At 39.0% G+C, this 17,015-nt stretch overlaps 1 protein-coding gene and 1 long non-coding RNA gene across 3 annotated transcripts in view; one reads left to right on the top strand and one right to left on the bottom strand.

Moving 5' to 3' along the window:
• TMEM245 (transmembrane protein 245) overlaps positions 1–3,045 on the top strand; it is a 73,521-nt gene extending 70,476 nt beyond the window's left edge. For both annotated transcript variants that reach the window (XM_083860426.1, XM_083860425.1), the window contains one exon: positions 676–3,045. In XM_083860426.1, the coding sequence (XP_083716552.1) occupies positions 676–721 (46 nt within the window). In that variant the 3' untranslated portion in view covers positions 722–3,045. The remainder of the gene's footprint in view (positions 1–675) is intronic.
• A 3,977-nt stretch (positions 3,046–7,022) lies between these two features.
• On the bottom strand, positions 7,023–15,676 carry LOC310908959. The gene is made up of 2 exons (XR_014589987.1): positions 14,145–15,676; positions 7,023–13,695 (listed from the first exon to the last, which is right to left on the bottom strand). It is a non-coding gene; the product is annotated as an uncharacterized lncRNA (long non-coding RNA).
• Between the last annotated feature and the right edge of the window lie 1,339 nt (positions 15,677–17,015).

Raw genomic sequence — 17,015 nt, 5'->3', positions numbered from 1 at the left:
TAGATATCTGAGAGTTCATTAAGAGCTTAAAAAGGGGCCTGCCCCAAAATACTTCATTTTTATGTCCTCATGTACAATGCTGCAAAATATAAACGCACCTAGATTTTTAAAAATGTGATATCATTATATGCCATCTTTCCATTAAAAGTATGATTCTTAGTAATGTCATTATTGAAGTTAGGAAATTATGGAATATAGAAATGTATCTTTAAACTGTACAGTTAGGAATGGGATAATAATAATACAGTTAGGAATAAACTCCTAATTGAATAACTGCTTAGAATTGTAAATCACATTGTGACAATATTAACAACAGTAGCTATTTTAGTGTTTCTACTGTCTTGTTAAACTGTGTAGCTTAGCTCATTATACATACATCTTGAAGAGGATTCTCTGCTTGTCAGAAATAATTCTTTACCTTATTCACATGAATAGTGCTGTCTTCTGTCATCTGGGTAATTTAGGAGAAAAACAGCTAATTGGACTTGTCTGTAGTCTCTGGCTTGTAAAAGTTACATTCCAGTTTCCCTGTATGACACAGATTGAGTTTCCAAGTACACAAAAATCTTCATGTGTGTTTGCTTCTCCTTTATTTTACAGGAAACAATTGTTTGGAATCACTGGGCAGATTTGTGTCTTACTTTTCACTTTTCTTTTCCTCCCCTGACCTCGCAGGTCACCTAGAGAGAGTCCTGAGGAGATGAAAATGTCAGCAGAGTGATGGAGGGGCTGGGCTGCACCATGAGGGAATTGCTGTCTTCTGTCTTGGGTTCACAACAGCCATGGCCTTCTGTCCCTTCCCAGCTGTGCCTGGGGGCAGCTCACAAGGAAGCATAGACTGGGCTTTAGGAGAAAGCAGTAGAACATCTGTTGGCCTTACATGATTGTGCACTTTGCCTCTTTGAGAGAGAATGTCTACTCACCATGGCTTTGCATACCAACACACAGTCAGCTGCCTTGTTGAAGACTTTGAAGACCTTCTGTCTTATCAAAAGAATAGTTAAGAGGACAGGTACTTCCACTGGAGTCATTATCTTATCTCCTGAAATTATTAACTTGGCTTTTATTTATTGGATTATTTGTCTTACTAAACTGTAGTAGCTTTAAAGAAAGCTGGAATTCCAAAATATTTATTTAGTAAATCTGGTGGCAAAAGAAGGGCAAACCACTAATTGTGAAATGAAAGTATAAAATAATAGTTTGCTTCTCCTTTATAAGCTTCAACCATCATCTTTAACTTGTAATAACACTTAAATACTATTCTCTTACATGCACTGAAATTTAATGTTGTTGGAGACTTCTATAGGTATTTTTAATACCTTCCTAATATTAATAGAAATGCAAACTGTTAAATGTGGGTTTTATCTTACTGACATAGGACTTGTTGAAATAGTTTAAATATTGTCCCCATTTGCAGTGAAATTTGATAATATTTTGCTGTTTATCCACCCTCCCAGTGGAGTCATCAACTAAATTTAATCAAAGGCCTTAAGTGTTTTCAGACAGTAGTAATGTAGGATGGTCACATCTCCTTCCAGTAGTTGGAAGAAGTTTAATGGGGATAGTTTAATGTTGGTTTTCAAATGCTATGGCGGAGTTCAATTCACTTTTTAAACAAATTTTACTACCAGAAAGAAAAGGGAGAGAGCATAGATTTTGTAGTTCAGTTGGGGTTTTTTAACCCTGTAAGCATCTGGCCAAATATTTGAGATACAGGATACATCTTAATATATTAAGGTATATCTTACTAATAAACAAAGATCCTGAATTTTTGGAATGATGTATTGCCTAGGTCACAGCATCAAATCCTCTAGTGTTTTTCTTCCATATGTAATTTTGCTTAAAATGCAGCTTTGGTGACATTTAAGGCCTTTTGTATTGATTGTCAAAACATTTTGACACAATGGATCTTTATAAATGGATCCTTTTTGTAAATGGGAAGTAGGGTTTTTTGGTAAATATTTCATACTTGCACAGCTTTTCCACAAATCCAATGAGGCCCTAGATACAAAGTAGCAGATGCACTTGCTTAACCAAAGAACCACCATTCAGTTTCCAGTAACTTGAATTGATTTCAGCGTTTGATAATGAGTTGTGCAAAATAGAGGCATGCCTTATATTTATTGTTGACAGTAATTCAATGCTTGAAACAAAGGGATCTTATCCAGGGATAAGAATATCTAAGATGTGTGCACAGTCAGCTAGCAGTAACTGAGATGTTAGTTTTACTTGAGTTCTAGGAGTGCTGACAGATTTGGAAGGTTCTTTCTATGATACAGTATGTATTTTTACATTCTTTGGAAAAATACATTGCCATGGGAAGTGATTGGAAGGTACTCTGATACTGAGTAAAGAACAAAGTCCTGCCACAGTAAACAATAAACAGGCGGCCTAAAAAGACAGAAATAGTCTGCTCCTCAGATTCTCAAAATAAGCTGCTGCAATTTTACTGATGAAATTGTATGTTTTAAGTGAGAGGTGTTGAGTATGCTGTTTGTGCACACTTTGCAGTTATGTGCTTGAGGGGCAGACTTGGGCTTAATTTAGTAGGTTGACTCAGGTTTAGCAAAATATGGAAACATCCCATTTAATATTTTAAATTCTGGAAGATTTACACATCACTTTCAACTAACTACATAAGAAGAATGTGTTGCTTGAATCACATATCTGTTTTATCTCCTTGGTTTTGTGGCTTACGAGAAAGCTTAAGTGAAACACATTTTTTATAATCGTTGCTGGCTGTGGTGGAGGATGTGGGAAAACCTGAGGCTTTCCTAAAACACTCCTGCAGCTTTCTAACCAGATGGAATGAGACCACCATGATATTTAGGCAATTTCTTTATTGTATTACTATTTTTTTAGTTCACAGTTTTGCACTGAATTGTGTTCTTGTTGTAGCTTCTTGTAGACAGCCTTTAAAGCACCCCTTTGCTCACTGGTCAAGACGTGTTTATTGTCCACATTTGCTATCCCATTTTCTGAGACAATCTTTCATACTTCTGTGGTACTTGAAAAAGAGTCATTAAAAAGCATTCTTTTGTCTGGTTTTGAGTAAGTTTTCTTCTTCCCCTTCAACCAATTGCCTTAGATCAAAGAAGGGTCTTTGCTATGAAGATTAAAACCATGATTGAGACACCGTTAACTTCAGTAGTGCAAACGAGTAAAATCGCCTGAAAAGATACATTGCTGTTTTGGAATGTTCCTTTTCCAATGTGAAATCATTTTGTATAGAGAATTCACATCTGATGGAGTCTTGTTCAGTTTGTCCTCCTTTGAAATGAGGCTTCATTTTGATGCTTTCTGTTCCAAATTCAGCTCAAACTTGCCATGAAGAACCATCCATATTACATTCTTACTCAGTAAAAGTAGCTTCAGGAGCTCATGCTGTACCTGATTGAGGAGCCAACTGTATGGTTCAGTAATGGTGCAGTAATATATACTACCAAAAAGAAAAGAAAAATAAGGAACAAAACTTGCAATAACACCTTCTTGGAATAGGAAATACTCACTGATTTTCACCATGTTTAGAAAAAAAAAACCACACACACACACACAAAAAAAAAAAAAAAAAAAAAAAAAAACAAAACAAAAAAAAACACCACCAAAAAAAACAAACCCACAAAATACCACCTTATGAAAGGGCATACTTTGATTATTTGGGGTTTGTGTTTAGCAAGTGTCTAATTACCAGCAGATATAGAAAACCTTGTCACTAGGTATTTAGCAATTTATATTATTTTCTGAGCAGACTCAGCCTTTCTAAGAATGGTTTAGTTTAGATCAGTCTCACATTAATGTGAAAATAATCAAACTGGTCATTTTGACTTCTGGTCTTTGAAAAGTGACAGTTAATGGTTATGTTGCCTCATCTGCAAAAACAACCAGCAGTTCAGTGGGATAGGTTTTTACTACATGGATTGTAGAGTTCAAACAAACCAACTCAACTCACTCCCCCCTCCAAGATCCCACAACAACAGCAACAACCAACCAACAAAAAAAGGCTCAGCACTCTCTGCAGTGCCGTTTTCTTAGGAGAGACCATCTTTTCTGTAATGTTTGTGGGCAAGAAGTTGATGGCCTTTAGCTTTACTGTAAACAGTCATTCCAGGAGCAGGTACTTACTAAGTGTATTTGGTACATTTAGTGTTCAGAAGGGAATGCTCTTAGTAATGCAAGACAATGTGGTCTTATGGTATTGTGAAATTCAAGTGTGCTGGTTTTTATCATTCCTCTTGGGGAAATCAGGCTTGTTGCAGTTAAGTGTAATGCCAAAGGGCTGGTGCTGTTTCTGGCACTCTGAGTCTGAGTTAGCCTTTCCTTCCTGTACCTTGGCTGACCACTGCTGTAGCAGAGCTGGCAGAAGTGACTGTGTGCCAGTTCACAGCCCAGAATGTTAGCTTCAGGTCACTGTAAATACTGGCTTAATTGGATCCATGAAGGAGCAAACTGCAATGGGCAAGAATCTGGCACGCATTCATCCTGCCAGCCTTACTACAATATGGTGGCTTTCAGCACAGGTGCACCATGACCAATTGGGAGCAGATATGACTTATTTTGAAAGACTGCTTTAAAAAAGCCAGTTTAACATTGTAATAATACATATGATGCACATTTTTCAGAAGTTAAGTTGATACCCACATAATCTTTCCATGCCTATTGTTGTGTGTGTGTGCAGGTTATCTATGGTACACGTAGGCTTGTCTGATTTCAAGCTCTATGAGGCTTCTCTTAAAGACACAGGGGAGGAGGATATAGTGGATGTGTATTTTGTCAGTGATTATTGGAATAGGAAATCCATAACCTGATAAATTAAAATAAGAAAAAAGCATTGTTGAGGGAAAATTGGATGCTGTCTCCAGTATTATTCATTGTGGGTATAAGCTTAACTTTTGAAATAGGTGTGTAGCTGCAGTGTTAAACACTGTTTTTCAGAAAGCCTGAAAAACCAAAACTGGGTGAAATTGTTCTCTAGTAAAAGCAGCAGCCGAATTGCTATGCTGCTGATCCCTAGTACTAGGATACTGCAGAGTGTTGCCTTTCCTGTGGACCTGTTACACTGAGGATGGAAAAATACCATTATTCTACTGAGATTCCATAGCTTTGCATCATTTATAGTGGGTGTTTTCACAACTGCCTTGATTCAGACATTGTGTTTATATTATATTGACTTAAATTTGTCGCTGTAGATAGTGCCACCTTAATCGATGCTGCCTCTGGAAATGGCTGTGAAGGTACTGAAGGGTGTTGGGATTGGAGGTGGCATTCATTACATTTAATAGCAGAGGTAGCATTCTTCTAGAGATGCAGTTGCTTGCCTTGAAGTTTGCAATTTTACAAGAGAAAATTGATTTGCCAGATAATTTTATTGAGTGCCAGCTGACATCTTTTAAATCTGTGGATGCATCATCGTTATAAACTCTGTATTGACTTGTTCTTCTTAGTATTATTTCCTACACTTTTTGCTGAATCCAACCTTCACAATTTCCTTATTACTCCTATTTGTACAAAACTAGAATCACTTAAAACTCTTAACAAACTTTAGGGAGGCTTGATCTTTGACCTGGTACTGTCTGTCAGTTTTACTAAGGTACCTTAATGCTTTATGGTAAAATTTGCCTAAATACCTTTTAAGTGATAAAATTAGAAATAAGAAAAAAAAAACAATGTGGAAAATTAATTTTGAAACAACAAACAATGCCAGAAGTCATAAATGTATTCAGGGATTCTACACTGGGTTTGTAAATGTGTATATTGATATGCAGTGTTATATAAATATTGTGAGTCTTTGTCCTATTTGGACTTAAACTGAAATTTTGTCCTTTTTTTTTTTTTTTTTTTTTAAGGTACCTGAGAACAAAATAGTGCCTGTATATAATGAAAAAAAGCAACATTTTCTACAATTCATGTTCACTTGATATTGAGGAAAAGCCAAGCAAATCCTGGTGGTGTGACTACCACTGTTTTAATGTAGTTCATATAAAGTAGGGGAAAGCTGCTAGTAATGCATTGCTGAGAGATTGCTCTTCCTGGAAGTATTTGCACACATCCTCTAAAAAGCTGCCAAAATTAATAGGTCATGAAATAGATCTTCAGTTCCCCAGGCTCTTAAACTCCACACCTCCTGGGTATCTTGTTTGGAATATGGTTTAGTATATGAGAGTATTGCTTCCATCCCCTTTCGGGGAAATGATTCCAGGACCTGAGGGCATGCTTTGAATGTCCACACTGAAATAGTATGTCCAATTCAGGAGAGAAGCACTAATTGGAATTAAATGTATCCTTGATCTGCTCTGCATATGGATGGACTTGGACAACTATAATTCATGTTGCATTGAGTTGAAAATTAATTTTTTAATATAAGTAATATTTGGTGATACCAAAGGCAGGTTTGAGTGAGAAGCAGGGCAGATTTGCCTGCAGCAGGGTGAATCTGCAGGCTAATAAAGCAGAGTGAGTGCTCTAGCATCTATATCTCTATATATATACATATGAAGAATTTTTAGAGTGATGTTTTAAAAGCAAAAAGTCGATTTCTACTCCTAACCTCACTTTTTACCAACTAGAATGTCATGTACAGTGATCCAATGAGGGCCTAAAGTCAAAGAAATGTTTCATGGTATTTGTGTAGGATTAAATGTAAAAAGCATCACCAAGTCAAAAAGTAACCATACTGCAAAAGTTCTTTTGGCTTAAGAACTTGCATGTAGGCTATAAGGCTGGAAAAACAAAATCTCAGTATTTACTACTCTTCCTGCCAGTCTCAGCCTAAACCCGAGTCTTTCTGAAGTATCAGTAAAAACTACTTTTGTGTTGTTCATAACCTACTGTCTGTGTAGATCAGTGTTTTCAGCTTGTCTTCTGTCATCACGAGTATATTTGGCAAGCATTCAGTTTGTTCAGATTGTTGCCTTTAAAAACAGATTTTTAGATGGTTGGAAACCAACTTTTTATATCAGTTGTTAGGTGCTTATCTATATACACACACAGACATATATATATATATATATATCTGCTAGCTAGCATTTGATGTTTTGTTCAGAAGACGTGGGAGGGCTGGGGTTTTTTTTCCCCTGAGGAAATTTCACCAAACCAAATCCAAAGAAACTTTGGACATCCTATCGTAAGACTGGCTACACCCTACTCAAACCTAACAGCGGACGTTTTGCATTACAGAGCACAGGTGGTTCTAAAGTGTGTGTTCCTATCAGGCCCCATGGGGATTTGGAGCAATAACTTCCATTGTCTGTTGACACAAATTTTGTCTGTATATGTGATACATCTTCAGAATGGAACTGTGTTCAAATCTGATGCTTTCATAATTGGGTTTGGTACAGTACCTGGTTTTGCATGTCTAATACTGACAGTATAACCCCTATGTCCATTGGTGACCCAATAAAATGTGTAAGTTAAGGTTGAGAACTACTTGTGCAGACTGCAGAGGTGTTTAAACTAAATAATTTTGATTGTATGCACCAGTCCTCATCCTAATAAAAATGTTTTTTGTAGCAGGCTTAAGAAGCTTTTAACTTGATATTGTATTCACACTGCAGTCCTTTGTAAGCACAGAATGGTTAATATATTTTGAAATAAAATGCCATTAACATAAAGAGAACTGAGTTTGATTTGAATGATGGGCTCTTTGGAATCAGCCACGAAGGCAGCAGTTAATCTGGTGAAATAACAGGTGTGCTGGAGGCAAAGCTGGGTCTGCTGTCCCTGTGTGTTAGTGAAGTCACTGAGAGAATCCATACTTCACTTTTCCTTCCATTTTCTGTGGGAAAGGGAAGGACATGGCCTCCAGGGTAACCGTGGCTCAGCTGGCACCTGGCAATTTGCTGCCCTGCCTGCAGTACCACAACCACACATCCAGACCCTCCAAAAGCTCCCACTGGGCACCTGTAGGTAATTCAAATGACTTCCATTATGGCCTGCTCTCTGAACTGGAAATGGTTGTTTAGTGCCTGAGCAGAGTTTTAGATCATTCTATTGACTATAAAGCAAAAGTGATCAAATCTTCCCTGCATGACTGCTCACCTTTTGGAATGAGATATGGCTGGTGTTCCACTTTCCATCCCTCTCACTGTTTTGGGGCAGTCGCCTTGAAGTATTTCCTACAGGAGAGTCAGTTTTAGCTGGTACCTCCTTAGTTCTCTGAAGGGGTCAAACCTGTTCAGTGCATATACAGCAGGGGGAGTTAACAGTTGACACTAGTAACATAATTATGATTTTATTTTTAATTGAGGCAAGTTTTCCAAAATGCTCAGAATTCTTTTAAGTTAGAACCAAACCAAATGCATCTGTAATCAGGCAAGCCAAAGCACATCTACTTCTGCAAGAACACCTTAGCTCTTGTATGGGTTTTTTAGTCATTTTATTGTGCACATAATAGTGTTTTTAGTAAATAAAATAAGGAGTTCTGTTCACTCATCTCAGATAAAGCTTTATAGCAATGCAGCACCAACCTATTTGCTCAGACTCATCTGTTCCTTCAAAATAGTTTAGGAGTTACGTGTCTTAAATGTGGTATAGTTCATTAACGTGTTGGGAGTGGGAGGGTAAAGATTATGAGGGAGTTATCAGGCAGATAACAAGCAAAAAATGTGCTTTTGAGTTAGACCAGAGATACAATTTAAAAGATTGCAGTCTTTTGGCTTTACCACTTAGAAAATAGCAATTGGCGTTTTGAGAAAAAATATACCCTAGACATTCAAATACATCTAGTTGACATCCAAACACACAGTGAATGATAATAAAGAAAACTGAAGGCTGTTCAGAAAGGCACTGAGATGGTATCTCATGCTGTGTATAAAATTTCATGATGCTACTGAATTATAGTGTGTAATCATATCAAATGCAAGAAGCATTCAACTTCCAGAATTCTGACTGAAGGATGTTTCTATCAGTTGGCATAGCTTTATATCAAATAATATCAAATAGCTTTCTTCCACTTTCCCAAACCAGAAGTTACTCTGTCCAAACTATTTTTCACAAGGAAGTTCATGTTTCACATCATCCCAAGTAGTTCCTTTTTTTGGCTTTGCTTTATATGAGGTAATCTTTGAAATTGGAGTATTAATGCTGCCATTACCTGCCATTGAACTCTCTGTGATGAGCCCTGACGGCTTCTTTGAGGATCTGGTTCCCTGAAGTCCTGAGCATTCGCCCTTGCAAGTGTTTTGGTGAAGCTGGCAGATGCAGGATAGTTTAAGGAAGAGGTAGGTTAGGCATACTAAACTCCACTGTTTCTGTACCATTCTTGGTGTTTTAATAACTTTAAAAATCTCCACCTGTTCCTCCAACATAACTTGGTTTTAAACACTGAGGGTACTTGCAACACATGCAGGTGAAAGCAGGGCTTAAAGTGTGCACCAGCAGCTGTGTGGGGTGGTTTTCTTGTGTTCTCTTTCTTCTTTTCCCTTGTAGACTTAGAGCTGTGCACACACTTGCATTCTTGATTCACAGATGGAGTCAAATCCTTATGCCTTAGATAACTAGTCTCTTTGTTTTGATTTTGCCGTTCTTACTAGAATCTGATCTTATTTATTAATAAAAAATAAAACCAAGATTATCTTGGCCAAGCCGCTGTTTTTCTTTAGAAGACAAACAGCAGAGAGAAGACCATTGTGATAAAACTTTGAGAACATGGTGCTTTCATAATTTGTTGATAAGTATCTTTCAGCTGAAGTTGTCTGACAAGTTTTAGAGAAAATCACACATAATTTTGGCTGGCCTGACTTAAGCCCTCCTTTTGGGTTTTTTTGAGAGAAAAATGTTTAATTTAGGTGCTTTTTGTGACTTAACACAGCACATCCTTTTTAAAACACTGCTGATTGCACACTTGGATTGCTCAGAGAACTGGAGAGAAGTCAGGTTGAAAGTTTACAGCTCATGTTTCTCAGTTTTCAAAAAAAAAAAAATCATTCTCAGGGTCATGAATGTAATCTGGCTTGTTTAGAAAGGTATACTTTGGTAAATTTTGGCTTGTTTGAACTTATATAGAATTATAGAATATGCTGAGTCAGAAGGGAGCCATCAGGATCGTTGAGTCCAACTCCTCCCCCTGTGCAGGATGCCCCCAGAGTCACACCTTGTGCCCGAGAGCAGTATCCAAACACTTCTTGAACTCTGTCAGGGTTGGTGCTGTGACCACTCCCCTGGGGGGCATCTTTCAGGGCCCAACCACCCTCTGGGTGAAGAACTTTTTACTAATATGCAACCTAAACTTCCCCTGACACAACTTCAGACCATTCCCTCAGGTTCTGTCACTGATCACCACAGAGGAGAGATCAGTGCCTGCCCCTCCTCTTCCCCTCATGAGGAATTTGTGACTGCAATGAGGTCTCACCTCAGTCTCCTCCAGGCTGAACAGACCAAGTGACCTCAGCTGCTCCTCATGCAGCTTCCCCTTAAAACCCTTCACCAGTTCCTCAGTTTCTTGGGACATTCACCCTTATGCTAGTGAGCTAAATTTGCTGCCCCCTATGCTGGGATTATGGACTGAAAGGCTGAGAGCATTTGATATGGAGAGTTAGTAATTCATCAGTGACCAGTTGTACAAACAGGCTAATGATCACCAGATTAACAATAAGCACTATAGCAAAGAAGCAATTCCATGTAATTCTCTTCTACTTCAATTTTACCAACAGAAGTAACTGGCCTGTCTCAGTTGTCTAAGAGGGCGCAGTCAATGACTTGTAATGATGAATATGTTTATGATTACTATTCAAGGGAAGATATCCAGGTATGTTTATCAAACTGAAGATATTTTCAAGACCTTTTCTCATTACCTTTAGAACTCAAATTAATGATGGCAAACTTGGGAAATGGCAGTCCCACTAGCCAGAATCATTCCTGTGATTTTGGCACTGGACCAGTGATTGGAGGCTTTACAGGGTGAAGTCAAGATGACACATGTTCAGTAAGTATCCACATACGGATTACAAGCCCAAAAATAGAACAAAACAATTGAATAATATTGATTGACTGTTAAAGAATAACTTCATTATTTTATGTTTGCTAGTTGAAAGGTGGCTGCAAGGTTTTCTGTGACAATGGGGATGTCAGTCTTGGAGTGAGGACTTTGTGGTGTGGACTTCTGTTGTAAGATTTTGCTTATATGTGATGCATTTCCAAAAAAACCCCAAACAACCTGTCTGTGCGTTTCAGAAAGGGAATCTAGATCTGATTTTTATCAAAGCAAATGGTTGCTTACATGCCTGTCAAAGAAAAGTCCTAAAAAGGTCATTTTTCCCTAAGACGTGCCAGAACTTTTTCTTGGCCAAGACAGTTCAATTCTACTCATTTCAATTCAACCTGGTAAAAGTCACAGTATCCTGTTCCGATATCTGATGGAAAGCCTAAAAACAGATTATATCCCCTTCAGGAGGCAGTAATGTCAGGTTTTCTTTAGGTATTGGTTGCTGGGGTTTTTTTAAGTTGATCTTCTACAGAGTTTTTCAAACAAATTCTGTTCTTTGTAGAGCAAAGGCTGCTGGCTTTTGTCAAATGCTGTTTTTGAGGGAGACTTTCAAGCAGTGAGTTGGTGACAGGGCAATTCAGAAGTTTACACACTGGGAATGCCAAACCTTTTCTTGTGCTTCCTGGTGGTTTGTAACTGACATGTAATAAGTTATTTCTTTGCTTTATGAAACACAGTTAGTAGTAGGTGTAGCCAGACTGTCATTGCTGCACTATTGCAGTGGTGATTTTTCTGCTTCCATTTTTTGATACATCCTGACAAACATGAGCTGCCTGTACACTGTAAAGCCAATTTCTTCATGGAGATTTAAACTGATTTTTTTTTTTTGCCTTAAAGAGGAAATAAATTTGATTTTCTCTTTGAAGTGTTGCCAGTTACTGCAAATTGATAGAATCCAATATGTTTTCCTAGCCATATTTATCTGGGAAAGTGTCAGCTAATTTGAACTCTCTGCTTACCTTCACCACAAGTTTACAAGCATTTAAAAGCTTGCCTTCAATGCACTTCTGCTCTTTTATGAGACCAAATGAATGTCCTGTGGTGACAAAAGCTTCCAATATATTTAATTTTCTAGCCAGAATGAACTACCTTGCGATGGTAGCTACTAAGTAGCTAAACAGAATTTTCTCAGTATCTGTACGAGAATATCTGATTTGCCTGTGCATTTTCAAATGTTGCTGTTCCCTTTATTTCTCAGGAATAAATATTTGAAGAAAATTATTCTGAATTTTAGTTCTCCCAGCTGTAAGAAATTCACCAAGGCCATAGAGCAAAGACACCAGCCTCTTCCTAGATACAGCAGCTGGTTTTCTACACCTAAATCCTATCTTTCAAAGTAGAAATGCTCTGAATGTTCATATGAATTAAATAAAATTTGAAAAACAATTATTTGACTCAATTTCAGTGATAAAGGGTTTTCCTGTCTTCTGGGCTATCATTTGCATGGCAGGTCTTGCCCAAGGGAATACTTCCATTTAGACTGACTGTGAAGAATTTTGTTGGTCTCATGGACTCCTGTGAGACCTGACAAACACCATGTCAAAATAAGATAAGATTAAAAAAGTGAAAACTTGATTAAAAAATAGTAAGTGACTATAGAAATAATAAATAGAAATACTTCTAGAAAACACTGTGATGTAGAAGAAAACATTATAACTACTTAAAGGTTAAGTGTGAAAACTCTCAGGATTTGCAATGACAGGTAAAACTTCTTTCTGAGAAATCTTGATTACTTGTCAAATTAATCTCTTTAATAGAGCCAGATGCAAGGTGATGCATTCAGAATTACACATCTTTTCTGAGGATTATATTTTGGAAGCTAATCCCCCTTAAAACATTCAAGGTTCAGTTTAGATATCTAATAGGGTGAAAATTAGTGGTGTTGGATGATGATTAAAACAAATCATCCTGTATTGAAACAAGTCATTCTGTACGTGGCTGGCTGATGGTTCACCATCTCCAGCCCTTGTTCTTGTGGGGGACTTTAACCCGCTGATGTCTCCTGTAAGGTCAACACGGCAGCAAAGAGGCAGGCTAGGAGGTTCCTGGAGTGTGTGGAAGAGAACTTTCTCACACAGGTGATAAAAAATGAACCTACAGGGGCAATGCCCCACTAGACTGTGGCATACAGACAGAGAAGTGTTGCTGGGAGGTGTGTGGTCAGAGGCTGTCTTGGGCACAGTGACCATGAAATGATAGAATTTTCAATACTTGGAGGAGTGGGGGAGTGGAGGGATAAACAAAACCCTCTGGACTTCCAAAGGGTAACTTTGGCCTATTGAGGACATTGAATTTGGAAATTCCCTTGGAAAGCAGCCCTTAAAAACAAAGGGGCTCAGGAATATATGTACTTCAAGAAAGAAATCTTCAAGGCGCAGGAGCAGGCTGTCCCTATGTGCTGGAAGATGAGCTGGCAGGGGAAGAAGACCAGCCTGGCTGAGTAGGGAGCTTTTGCAGGAACTTGGGGGGAAAAAAGAGAGTGTATCGCCTTAGGAAAAGGGACAGGCAACTCAGAAAGTGTTTAAGGATGTCTTGCAGAAAGAAAATTAGGGAGGTGAAAGGTGATTTAGAACTTAACTTGACCACTAATGTAAAGGATAATAAAAAGTGTTTTTATAAATACCTTAATAACAAAAGTAGAGCCAAAGGAAACCTTCATTATTTATTGAGTGTCAGGGGGTAATATAGTCACCAAAGATGAGGAGAAGGCTATGGTACTTATCACCTTCTTTGCCTCAGTCCTCAGAGGCAAGACCTATTGTCCTCAAGACCACTGGCCTCTTGAGCTGCTGGACAGGGACAGGAATAGGAAAGGATCCCCTGTAATCCAGGAGGGAGCAGTCAGTGACCTGCTGAGCCACTTAGACACTCACAAGTCCATGGGACCAGATGGGATCCATCCCAGGGGGATGAGGGAGCTGGTGGAAGGACTCTCCAAGCTGCTCTCTGTATTTGCCATCAGTCCTGGCTCACTGGAGACGTCCCAGATGACTGGAGGTTGGCCAGTGTGACACCCATCCAGAAGAAGAAGGGCCAGAAGGAGGATCCAGGGAAATGCAGACCTGTCAACCTGACCTTGGTGCCCAGAAGAGTTATAGAACAGATCACCTTGGGTGTGATCACACAATTTGTACAGGACAACCAAGGAATAAGATCCAGCCAGCACAGGTTCAGGAAAGGCAAGTCCTGCCTGACCAACTTGATCTCCCTTTATGAGCAGGTGACCCACCTGGTGGATGAAGGACTGGCTGTGGATGTGTCTACCTGGACTTCAGCAAGGATTTTGACACCATCTCCCACAGCACTCTCCTGGAAAAGCTGGCAGCCCACAGCTTGGACAGGTGGGACCTTTGCTGGGTTAGGAACTGGCTGGATGGCCAGACCCAGAGCAGCTGAGGGAGCTGGGTTTGTTTAGCCTGGAGACAAGGAGAACTTAATACTCTCTCCAGCCACCTGAAAGGAGGGTGTAGCCAGGTGTGCATCAGCCTCTTCTCCCAGTTAGAAAGAACAGGACAAGAGGACAGAGTCTTAAGCTGCACCTGGGGAGATTTAAGTTGAATATTAGGAAGAATTGCTTCACAGAAAGAGTTTATTAGGCATTAGAATGGGCTGCCCAGGGAGGTGGTGGAGTCACCGTCCTGCAGGTGTTTGAGGAAAGATTGGACATGGCACTCAGTGCTATGGTCTAGTGGATGTGGTGATGTTGGATCATAGCTAGGACTCAATGATCTCAAAGCTCCTGTCCAACCTAACTGATTCTGTGAAAAATGATCCTTGGATGTGTAAAAAAGGTGGAACCTTATATGTCTTTGGCAATAATGGAACTGAAAAAATATTCAGGCTCATGCACTGGAAAGGATGTTGGACTGTAAAAAATGTTTTGAAATCAGAAAAAGGTGATTCGGCCCTGACAATCTTTTCTTCTAATGTGAGATTAAAAAAACTTCATTTTGGTGTTTAGCCAAGAAAAAGGTCATTGATGTTGGATTGATCAAAGTCTAAGGAAAAGCAAATTGAAAAATCAAAGGGGCCTCCTTTCAAGCAGGAAAAAATGTCAATATCAGGTATTGATCAAGTTGATTCCAAACGAATTTGGACTCTAGTTAAGGCACATGTTTTAACACTAATTAACCAATGGAAAAATCTCACTGATGAAGATATTAATCATCCTTGAGGATTTAAAATCATTCATTGCACTGTCTAGGACAACTGAGTTTCTGAATTAACAAAGTCCTATGTTCTCTGTTTTGTAGGCTGGAAAATAAGGCCTAGAAGGATGGCTTTATCACAAAATTCTGTGAATGCTAAGAATAGGGAATGTCTCATTCAGTTAAATTCCCTCTTGTATTTAAAGCATCCACAGTTGTCTGAAGAGATAAGCAAGGCCTGCTGTCCTGGCAGCTGTGAGATCAGCATCTGAAATATCAAGATAGTTCCTTCCATGATACCGAACTCTGTCCTTTAATGTATCTTTTTATTATAACACAAAAATGGTGGCTGCACAAGGGCATTTTTGCTGGGGATTTAGGAATGGAAATGGTCTCATGAGTCATGCCAAAGCCAGATAAATTTTTCAGCTCTGTATGGTTTTACTTTGATGTTAGCTTGTTGACTTTCATGTTTTCCAAATAAATACCTGTGATGTCGAATGAAAAAACATTCTGTATTTTCTGTCATTTTCAAAAACTGATGCCTTGCCTTGATCTCTCTTAACAGCAACATTTGCTGCTTGAGGTGCTGGAAAACGCTGTCAAGTTTTCTGGTTTGCTTAGGTGCTGCCTCATTTTCCTCAGAGTCAGTATGTTTTCTCAAATGGCCTGTAGTTGCTACTTGTCCTCCAAGTATTAATTGCTCCTTAATGAAGGAGCAATCTAATCCATAATGCTCTTGGGTACCCAGGAACAACCTTGTAGATTTGCTGAGTTGGTAAAAATATAGAAAAGTCCCACTGCACTGACTGTTTTTTCCACTGGCTTTGTTTTTTAATCCTTATGAAATCCAATGCAGAAGATGAACTGAGTAAACTGTTGCTGGCGGCAGCCTCTTTATCACAGTTAAGTGATACTGAGGTAGTGGTGTAATTTTTGTAAAGAGACAGACCTTTTTCATGTACTGTTTGCCCATGACTAAGTTTTATCTTTAAAACCATTTTCCCCCTCATAACAAAAAACAAAAAAAACCAAACCAAACCAAAACAAACAAACAAAAAAAAACCCAAAGCAAAATCTAGTGGAACATTTTTGCTGATACATGGAGTCCTTTGTGGAAAAAGAATGGATATTCCTACTGCCAGACTGTTTTTTTTTTCTTTAGCTCTTTCCAGATTAGGGTATTTGGGTAACTTGTTAACAGCAGACCTCAGCCTACTGAGAAACGGGAGACTGTTGTTGAGTGTTTATTATTCACAGATAAAATGAGGTAGTGGGAAATTCTTGGTGGGATAAACAACATTGATGTCACTGCTTTCATTACAAAGAGCAGGAGTTTAATCAGATACTTCAGAGGCACCAGAGTTAAACCCATGTACTGAGTGATTTTGAAAAATCCCACTCTGCAGAGTTCACTTTGAAGATGGAGAAAGTCAGTGGGACAGCAGGAGAAGAGATCAGGATTTTGTTTTCCTATGTGTCCTACCTTTATACAGACTACATCACGTGTCTGCTACCACCAAAGTTGCTTTATCTGGGACAGACTTTGGCATGTTACCTCACCAGGAGCCAACATGGGTTTTTAGGAGGTGAAGCTGAGTGACATGGGTAGATGGATTGCAAAGGGAAAGAGCCCTTTAGGTGTAACTAGAAGAGCCAGTGCTTCAGATGAGGTCCAAAGTAAGGGAAATCCTGGAGGGAGGGGTGTGGCTGCCTGTGGGGTGAGGGCATGTGGCTGCCTCCTGGCTCCATCTTTCCTGGTGGCATCCTGCCCTTTGAGGCAGGAGAAACCTGTGGGAAGTGGGCACGCCCCTCCTGGACCTGGTCTGAAGCTGTCTTTTGGCTCAGTGGGCACCCTTATAACTTCTGTGGGCTTGTTTAAAGTTCAC

This window comes from Zosterops lateralis (genome assembly GCF_965231275.1).
Source record: "Zosterops lateralis genome assembly, chromosome: 1".
In the NCBI taxonomy this organism is placed as follows: domain Eukaryota; kingdom Metazoa; phylum Chordata; class Aves; order Passeriformes; family Zosteropidae; genus Zosterops; species Zosterops lateralis.
The sequence above is the reverse complement of the archived record's forward strand: the minus strand, read 5'-3'. Positions and strand labels throughout refer to the sequence as shown.